At 41.1% G+C, this 9695-nt stretch overlaps 1 protein-coding gene across 5 annotated transcripts in view; it reads right to left on the bottom strand.

The window, feature by feature from the left end:
• Positions 1 to 987: 987 nt before the first annotated feature.
• The window catches only part of ppp2r3b (protein phosphatase 2, regulatory subunit B'', beta), a 27248-nt gene continuing 18540 nt past the window's right edge, over positions 988 to 9695 (bottom strand). For 3 of the 5 annotated variants that reach the window (XM_015014748.1, XM_015014749.1, XM_015014753.1), the window contains 10 exons: positions 9142 to 9244; positions 7471 to 7545; positions 7281 to 7367; positions 6169 to 6325; positions 5617 to 5665; positions 5450 to 5539; positions 5183 to 5358; positions 3860 to 3978; positions 3649 to 3755; positions 988 to 1361 (listed from right to left, as the gene is read on the bottom strand). In XM_015014748.1, the coding sequence (XP_014870234.1) occupies positions 1223 to 1361; positions 3649 to 3755; positions 3860 to 3978; positions 5183 to 5358; positions 5450 to 5539; positions 5617 to 5665; positions 6169 to 6325; positions 7281 to 7367; positions 7471 to 7545; positions 9142 to 9244 (1102 nt within the window). In that variant the 3' untranslated portion in view covers positions 988 to 1222. The other 2 variants (XM_015014752.1, XM_015014751.1) reach the window with 2 other exon arrangements.

Genomic DNA, 9695 nt, shown 5'->3' with positions numbered 1-9695 from the left:
AAAGTTTGAACTCTTATTTTGGATTTATTTTTCCAGTACTACATCATAGCCTGTCCCTGAATTCCTTTCTGCCACTTTATCTAAATATACAAAACATTTCTCAGTGTTTCCCTTCCTGCCAAATCCTTAAGCGAGTGGAAAATGCAAAAAAAAAAAATTGTGTTTGGCATCGGAACATTTATGCAGGTGTGAGTGCACAGCAGAAGTAAAACGGTGACAGAGCAAAACGGGCAACTGGGAAAAACTAAAAAAAAAAAAAAAAATCATACATTCTGAGAATGTCCCACATTCTTTTCAGATGAAATTAGTCATACAATATAAAAACCAGCACTATTCCTTTACTGTTGCAACTAAAGCTTCATTATTAATAAAAAACAAACAAGCAAAAAACCCAAATGTTCCTTTATTTCCTCTCAAAGCACATTCACGCAAAGTACTCTGTACCATAGAAAAATGTCTAAAACTCCACATCATTTACAACACGGCAAACTCATAATAAATATGTACAATACTTCATAAATTCATCTCAAATAATTTAGAAACCCAACTCTACATTAAAGTCCTAATGAACGCAGACGCGTACAGTGTGCGGTTTGTGTGTGTGTGGTCATGTGAACGGCGAGCAGAAGGCTTAGACTGTGGCTCATTAGGAGTTTACAGCAACAGACCCTTTAAGCATTTACAGCCTCGTAGAAAAAAAAAAAAAACCCTTTGATATGATTAGTGGAATGTAACATTAGCCAATAAATCTGATCCCTGAACGAAATCAATAAGGTCTCTTAAAAACTATTCAGGGAGATCTGGTGTAGAACTAATGCCGTTTGGCAACTCCAATGTTTTGGTGCGGCAGGACTTTCCCTGAATGATCCGTGACGGTAAAGGCTTCTTAACATGAGGAGGGAACACTAGGGAAAGAAAGAAAAAAAAGAAAAAAAAAAAAAAGAGCTACAGCTTTCAACATTATTAAGTCATCTCTGGTGATTTTTCTTTTTAAGTGTAACACATGAAAATATAAAATTGCCTCTCTGAGTGCTGAAAACCTTGCAGCGCCACACACGTTTTTTTTTAAACCATTCGTTCATTAGACGTGCGGGACTTTGAGATGTCTAAGGCGTCTTCTGGTTTTTGAGTCTTGCGTCTGTTGATTTTTTTTTTTTGCGTGACGCTGTTTTCATAACCACGTCACGTTGACTGTATGTATGGAAGAGGGCAGGGGGGGGCGTCATTCGAAGTCGTCTTCGTACTCGTATTCATCCATGTCCAGGTTGCAGTGTGGCGTGGGGATCTCAAAGAAGTGTCTCTTTGTCAGACCCAGCTCGCTGGAGATGTGCTGCCCCAACGGGCTCAAGGGATTATCATACCTAAACAGACACAAGGAGACGGGGATTACCAATAACACAGTGGTTGGATACCAATAAATCCTCTGGAAATTCTCTACGGGACGCCCAGGTGCTTTTAATTAATGCTGGATTTAAAACAATCATGGTGAAAATGTATTCCGAGATTTATGACACTGTTCGAAGCGCCAGCCGAGCGACAAACTTCTTGTTTGTCGGTTGGCTGGCTCTTCTAACAGGTACATGTTCCTGCAAAAGTATTCGCACCCTTTGAACTGCATTTCATTGGGATTTTTTAAATGTGTTTCGGGATGGACCAATACAAAGCTGATGGACGGTGATGCACGGTTTTCCGTCTCTACCAGCGTCGGACATCTAAAAACTGAAATCCTTCTCCATTCTGCTAATGTTCTGTGCAACAAAGCTCCGGATCAGTCAGATTGAAATCGATATTCAGGCCTTGCAGCAGATTATTAGTTGGATTTAGATGTAGATCTTTGGTTCCTGCTGGAAAGTGAAGCTCTGAGCTGAAAACAAAAGCATGTCACTCTTTCCAGATTGTCACAATTTCTCTTTCGCTTCACATTTATGTGCTGCTGTCTTTCTAGAACTACATGACTCAGTAGTATGTTGGTGTTGCTCTCCTACGTCCTGATTTGTTCTTTTTCCAAAAAAAAAAAAAAAAAAAAAAAGAAAATGTTTATAATCTTTTTGGTTTTGGTTCTGCATGTTTGGGACGATTGTTCCCTCTGGTTTATGATGCTGTGCAGCTGGAAGGATTTTAAAAAAATCATTTTTGGACAATTGGTATCTACGGGTTATGCAGGGTTATTTATTTTTTTGCACAACTGTGAGCAGCCGACTAGCTTCGAAGCTCAAATAATACCCTGAACTATGAACCCGAATCCTAGAGGAGTTGAAAAGGAGAGAAGGAAGAAGTTTAAACCACCAATCACAAGGATCACATCTCCTACTTCAACATCTAACCATATGACCAGAAAAGATCTTACAAAAGCAAATGAAGTAGATTTATTTATTCCCTTTGGGATGAATAAAGTAGTTTTGAATTGAACTGCAGTCGTGTTGGCCCATCTGGTTAAAACGGGACATTTTGTGGTTGTAATATGACAAGTTCAAGGGGTGTCAACACTTCTGGATTTCACTGTGTGTGAGAGCTAAATTTGATAGAAAGAATGACAAAAACATATATTCTTAAATGAATTAAAAACTTGTGCCATTTCTACACATTCAACAGCAATATGGGGTAAACGTATCCATGCTATGAACACAGGCAGGAAACACGCTTGCTTTCTTGCCAGGAGTTGAAGAATAATCAAACCTGGCAGCAGAAGACGTTTTCTCGTCGACGACAACTCTCCAAGAGAGATCGCCGGTTTTCTACAAGCTCACCACATGGTGCCGATAAAGCTTTAAAAGGACGCCAAAAGGACGGGATGAGTGAAATTAGTCTTCATGGCAAGAAAGCAAGTAAAACAGATTCATCCATGACGTTGAACTGCGTCTTTTAGCAAGCAGACGTAACCGGAAAGGACACGGGAGCACCACATGACGGCAGGGACAGATGTGGAGGAGCTTTCATGTTTTTCACCTCAGGTAAAATAGAGATTTAAATGTAAAAGATGTAAGTTTCGGTAATAAACTCCCAGGTTTACTTTCTGTCTTGAATGTGCGAATATTTGGCGGGGAGAGGATAGACGCTAGGAGTAGGTTTAAGGGTGAAACTTTCCCAGAAAGAAGGAACAAAAAAAAAAAAAAAAAGGGAAGGAGGAAAACTCTTGTCCCTGCTGAAACCCTGAGTGTCTTACCTGCTCTCTGGGGAGCTGCCTGTCTTTAGAGGTCAGTGGTGTTCCTAAAAGCGCCACACAACATGCCTGTCAACAGCCTGGTTTTATCACTGATTCACTGTCAGAGGGGCGGGGGTTGGGGGGAGCTCATCTGCTGCTGCACATTATCCTCAGTCAGAGCAAGCTGGCTACATAAAACGGCCACCATGACAGACAATTCAAAACAACCAGACTTTTCAGCTCAAACACCTTTAAGAAGCTCTCTTTCGTCCTTTCTTAGCATCAATAAATGTACGGCAAACGTTAAATTCTAACTGATGTAACTCTAAAGCACGGTCAGTTAAAAACACAATGGTATTTCTACAATCAGATGAAGCAGAAAATGTCTAGATTAAACTTTTCTGAAAGACTCCCAACAGGTGGACGTTGCGCTTCGTCGATATTTTTAATAAAATCTGCCCCCCCCGATTATTGGAGCTGCAGCTGTTTTCTGCCGTCACACTTACACATCGTTGCACTGATTATTTTCAGCCTCCTCTGCCACCAGTATGTCGTACTCCTCTGCTGCGTACTTCTCCCAGTCTGAGACCTCCTGGCCGTCCGTCTCGGCCTCCTTGGAACAACAACAAAAAAAGAAACAAAACAAAACAGCAGTGGTTAGAAAACGGACCTAACCTCTGATGGGAGGATGACCCTGACCCATCGCGTCTTACGCACCCTTATGACAGAGAAAGGGTCCCGCTGCTCGTGGTTCAGGTACTTTTCGATGTTGAAGAAAGTGTCAAAGAAGATGTGGGCCAACTTGCACCTCTTGAGATCCCGCAGGGTTATCTTATCTACCCAATGCAAAAATAAACAAAAGAAAAAACTCTCAAGTTCCCAAACAGTGGCTTTAAAAAGTATTTACATTTCTTAAATTTACCAAGCAACTGAATTTACAATGAGTTTAAATTGCATCCAGATGGACTCCATTCACTTAGTAGGTGACAACAGTGTGAATAATTCTGGAATAGAATGAATATCGTTTGTCCATTTTATGCCTTTGCTTACTCTAAAAATATTACTAATAATATATTCCAGCATTACCAGACAGTTTTATGCGTTTAAAAGTGGAAATAAATTAGGGGTAGGTTATCATAAACGATCATTTTGGAATAATCTTTAATTGTTTTGATATTCAGCCAGTTTGCAGGTCCTGGTAAAACTGTGCTGCAACCAGTAAAATCAATAAACCACCTGATTAATCAGCAAATACCAAATTAAAATTAATATTTTGTCCAACTGTTTCCTCGACTAAACTTCGCCATTGAGGTGTGTTGTTGTACTGAATGGGATTTAAGACGGAGCAAGAAATGTAGCCAATGTTTCAGCCGCCTTCCAGATACTAATCCTGACTTTTAAAACCGTATAACCGCCCATGCACACGCTCAGTCTGCATGGAAAGTAGCTGAAACTCCTGGTTTTGTCAGTTAGTGTATTTGCGGGAAAGACAACGAAGGCTTCAAAGCTGTTTCTGCTCAGCTGCAGAGAAGCAATAGGCTTTAAAGTTACACGTCTTGGCAGCGGTATGGATATTCTTTGAATTTATAATATTACCTACCTGAAGAATTTTAACTGCCCCCCCCCCCGCACAATCTGTTCGAATACTTTAGGTCGCTCTGCCTAGTTACTGTTCGGGAAAAACATCTCGGTGAAGAGGTTGTTCCATATTGGGTTACGTGTAATTTTATACAACTCCACTCGTGCAGCACACCATTGGGCTGCACTTGGGTCACATTCCAGCAGTGGTCGTCAATACTAAACACGCATACCCCACTGTGAACTTCTAAATCACACAGTGGAGGAGTTAAGTGTTGGAGGGAATTTGTTGACAGTGTGGATGACACCAGCAGCTGGCCGCAGGCGGCCCAGTTAGTCCTCTCATCTGTAACCGTTCCCTCGGCCGATGATCAATGATCTGGCCTGAAAACGCGCCTGTGCATCTGCCACCGGGGACAGCCGGACTGAGCACTACGCGGATAAATGTGAAACAGCGCCGACCTTCCACCTCGGGCTTGACGAGGTCGAGCATTTGGCAGAGGCAGTCCTCGAATGGAAGGGGCTCGATGGCCAGGGCCTCCAGTTTCTGACACTGCTCGTCGTAGAAGTACTCCAGCTCATACATGCTGAGCACCCCGTCCCCGTCCAGGTCCATGCAGCGGAACCAGTACTCTATGCTGCAAAGGGAAAAAATAAAATAAAAATACAATCGGTTTAGAAAACGAGAACGAAGGATGATACAATCAGTGCGGCCAAATGTCAAGATACCTGGTGTCGGTTTTCTTGTCTTCCTCAGAAATGAGGAACCAAACAAAATCAGCGTAGCTTAGCCTTCCCTCCTTATACACCCGTCTGTCCCTGATGACAACAGCAGCAGGTAAAGAGGATAAATACTGGTAGCGTACATTAACAACATATTCTGATACTCGACTCACCTTGTAACTGTTCCTGAGAATATCCTTTCAATCAATTTCTGGGAAATGGCTGCAAAACACAAAGTGGAGCGGTGGCTTACAACAGAGCTCTCTCTCTCTCTTTCTCTCTCTCTCTCTCTCTCTCTCTTGGTCACCGAACAACTCGACACATGTGGCCCCCGTTCTCATTCTTTCCAGTTCGGTTTTTGTGACAGCACCATAACTCACGGTGGTCATCGCTGTGACCGCATAGTGTTAGAAATTGTTCCAGACATGGCGTCATTGAAGCAGAGTATATACGCTGCTCTCTTATTGATCTTGTGTCTTATTTCCCTTGCCTCACCCTCGAATCATCAGCTAAAAACATGTGGTGTGAAGAGAGGGGGAGATTAATCTATTTTAACTGGCTGGGGGTGAGGAGCGAATACGGTGCTACAAAACTCTCCTATCAGCCCATTCAGATTCTGGAGAAATAACAAAAATGTCATAAATGGAGCAAATTTAATGGCTTGGTGTTGAATAAAAAGGTAGGGAAGAGTTTTTGATGTGATTAAGTGATGGCGACTGGTTCACCTTGGTCATTGTGCCGCACCAGGTCTTTCTGGTCAATGTAGAGGTCGTGGTCAGAGTCCAGCTCCCAGAACTTGCAGTAGATCACATAAAAATGCTCGTAGGAGAAGTATTCTGTCAGCTGGTTCACGTCTTCCTCCTGCTCCAGCAGCGCCACATTCTGTGCAGGAAAACGGGAAAATGTTTTTCTACCCATGTGACATTCAACCCAATAGTCTAGTATGATCTAACAAAAAAAATAAAAAAATAATATACGTATCCCCAAATTAAAAAAAAGTGTCTTCACAAAGATTCCATCTTTGGAAATTTTTTCATAGTTTCTCTCCTTACAAGCACAAAATTCAATGTTTTTTTTTAAAATACATATTTAATGTAAAAGACAAACAAGGAGCAGTTGTAAACGACAAAACAACAAAACTGCACATCACTGTGAACATTTGATTCTTAGAATTGTTAATTAGATTCTATTATTATTGTTTTTATGCCATTTGTTGTTGATGTATTTGACGGATCTCTCTCGTAAATGAGACAATGAGTCTCGAGAGATTTTCCCATTTAAATAAAGGATTAAAAATAATGAACAAAACATGCCTCAAAGGTCCATAGGTGGCAGAATGTATTAATATAATTATAAAATATTAACTCTCTCTGTATTTAATGAGTACTTAAAATAAGGCAATATTTAATATCTTTACATGCTGATGTAATTTGAACCTATACAAATAAAATGTGGTTTGATTGATAAAATCATATTTAAAGCCAACAACCGTTATCTTTAGGTGGTAAAGCCAGAACTGTCCGGTCTTACTCAGCTTACGCTATTTTGCAAAGATAAATAGGAAAAGACTTCAGCTTCTGAAGGGACAAATATAAATACTTTTCAGTTCAACTAAAGAGAGACTAAATGTACCATATTTTGTCTTAGTACTTCTATTTCCCAACCATTTTCTACTTCGCTTTGATCCAACAGAGTATCAACAAAATACTTTGAAGTTAATAGTTGTAAGGTGACCAAATGTGGAAATGTTAAAGGGTGTATGAATAAATTTGCATGGAGCACCAGATATAAGAAGAAGAAGAAGAAAAAAAAAAAAAAAAGCAATTATGAGATTTACCTGAAGAAAATTACTTTTTCTGAGCTCAGAAAAGGTTATTTTTCCAGTCCATGACCGGTTCACATTGTAAAATATCCTCTGAATTACCTGGAAAAGAATCAGCGGTGTGTTAACTTCCAAAAATGACACAGAAACAGAAAACCCTGTTCGGTACCATCGCCCTGTGAATGGGTTTTCTTTCCCCACGTACCGTGGTGATATATCGCGAGTGGAAGTCCGGTGCTTCTTTCAGAAAGGCCAGGCCTGCATGCGAGTTCACTACATCCTGAAAGCATAAAGTACAGATGGTTTACTCAGTTTTTGCTCCACAAAAAGAAACAATCATTTTTAGCCCTGTGAAGTTTTACAACCGCCACTTTAACAGATACGTTCTGGTAAATTACACCGTTACTTTCAAAGACAAGCTAAGTAACAGTCAGCATCTGGTTTAAATCTGTGAAAGATATATCCCAAAGCCTGCCTGAACAGGAGTATGAATCCATGCTAATAGAGACATCAGATGTCGGCCTCTTGCACATTTTGTCACAATTCTCATGGGAGCAGAAAGCACATCAGAGATTACCGAGAGAAGCCGGCCAACACAAATGTTCCTGTGAAATCTTAAAGCACTGAGTGAGACAGTTGAGCAAATACTACTACTTTCATAATGCCATGAAGTCACTAAAGCATCTAATAAACTGCAGTTACAGTCTTATTAAAACAATTCTTCATGCCTTTCCTCTACCCAGCCTTCCTGGCACCCACCAAAGGAAGAAAGCGTCGACATAAATGCGACGGTGGCAATGAAATTAAAAGGCCTTATTCCGTGGCAGCCGTCATGCCTCTTTGACTCTTACTGGGAGAAATTAAATCATAGAAAACACATAAATCACTGGCCACAGGAAACAGGCCGGGACAGTCAAATCTACTCCACTGCAATCCACCTTTCATTCATCAAAACAGTCAAAGGCGATTCGCCGAGAGGAATCGTACAAATTAAACAGCGTGTGCCACACAGACTCTCTGCCGCTACGTTAACCGGTGTTCGGCTCAGACTGAAAGCTCTCGCACGCAAGCATGAATGTGAATCAGGTGCAGGGAAGGGCCGGTTTGGCCCACGAACAACCTGCCGGATGGAATGACAACACAAGCAGAGATACTAAAGCAAAGTGGAAGGAAAACTACACATTTGCTACTTTTTTTTTTTTTTTAACAAACAAAAAAAAACGTGGCACACATTTTGTATTTGACACTCTTGTATTTGTGATACCCCTTGATAAAATCAGGGGCAAATACTTAAAGAGTCTGTGTGTAAGTTAAGCCAAGCAAAATCGCAGCTGGTTGTTGAACTAATATTTTGGAGAACACTAGAGAACAAATTGTATCGTCTTTAGTCAGGTGAACAGAATTGTCTAGAATTTTAATCTGTAGATACGCAAATGTTGTGGAAACCCACCCAAAAAGACTTGGAGCTGTAACTACAGCAAAACATTGTTCTACGAAGTGCCGACTCAGGGAGTTGAATACAAATGTACACAAGAAAAAAACAAAAAACAAAAACAGTTTTCCTTCCACTACACAATTATGCATCACTTTGTGTTGATATAACTGGAAAAAAAATGCAGTGAAGTACATTGGAATACAACCCTCACAGGTATGTGGTCGTAATGTGACAAAATATGAACATGCATTAGGAATACGCCTGCATGGCAATGTTAAAAAAAACAACAACCCACAAATTCTCCCTTCTTTACATAAACAAGGAAGGTCTCAGAAGGGCATGCCGCAAATTAAGCTCAGTTTGCACCACCCAAGCCAGGGCAATTTTGCCATCCCACACTGCCAAGTCCTGCTCTCTCCCTGGGTGTGCTGCAGTCAGTACCTGCAGGAATGGAATAAAGTCGTCTTGTTCCAGGTAATTACAGCCAGGCTTGGCCAAGAGGTGCACAAATTTAGAAGCATCATCGTGACAGGTCTGCAGTGTTCTGGAAAAGCAAAAGAGAGAACAGATGGTTGTGAGGTTGCTGCCTCGTTGGCTTGAAAGCCACTTTTTATCATTCAGTCAAGGTTTAACTCCTTAGACTAAAGATTACAAGTGCAGAATAATGCATTCTGAAATTGGAATTCTGCATCGGCGCTGGTTGATTAAGGTGCTCAGGGTGTTATGGCCTCCAAACGAAGAAAGCTCTAGCCATGGGTTTAGGTCAAAGGCCACGTCTGCCCCGAGTTCTCTGGAGACTCGCGCATTAAAACAAGGGCATGCCTATTGCACGCAGCAACATTCAGCACATAGATACTCTCATAGAAACCCCACAGTGTCTCAGCTTCATACAGTAAAACACTAAATGGTCAGTTTCTTCCCTTTACTGCCATCTACTTCCTTTGTGTCTTTCTCTGCTCATTCTAAAGCCAATGACGTCTATTTGGGGGGGGGGG

The sequence above is a fragment of the Poecilia latipinna genome, unplaced genomic scaffold (assembly GCF_001443285.1).
Source record: "Poecilia latipinna isolate Pla-1442-1.1 unplaced genomic scaffold, P_latipinna-1.0 Scaffold1844, whole genome shotgun sequence".
NCBI lineage: Eukaryota > Metazoa > Chordata > Actinopteri > Cyprinodontiformes > Poeciliidae > Poecilia > Poecilia latipinna.
The sequence above is the reverse complement of the archived record's forward strand: the minus strand, read 5'-3'. Positions and strand labels throughout refer to the sequence as shown.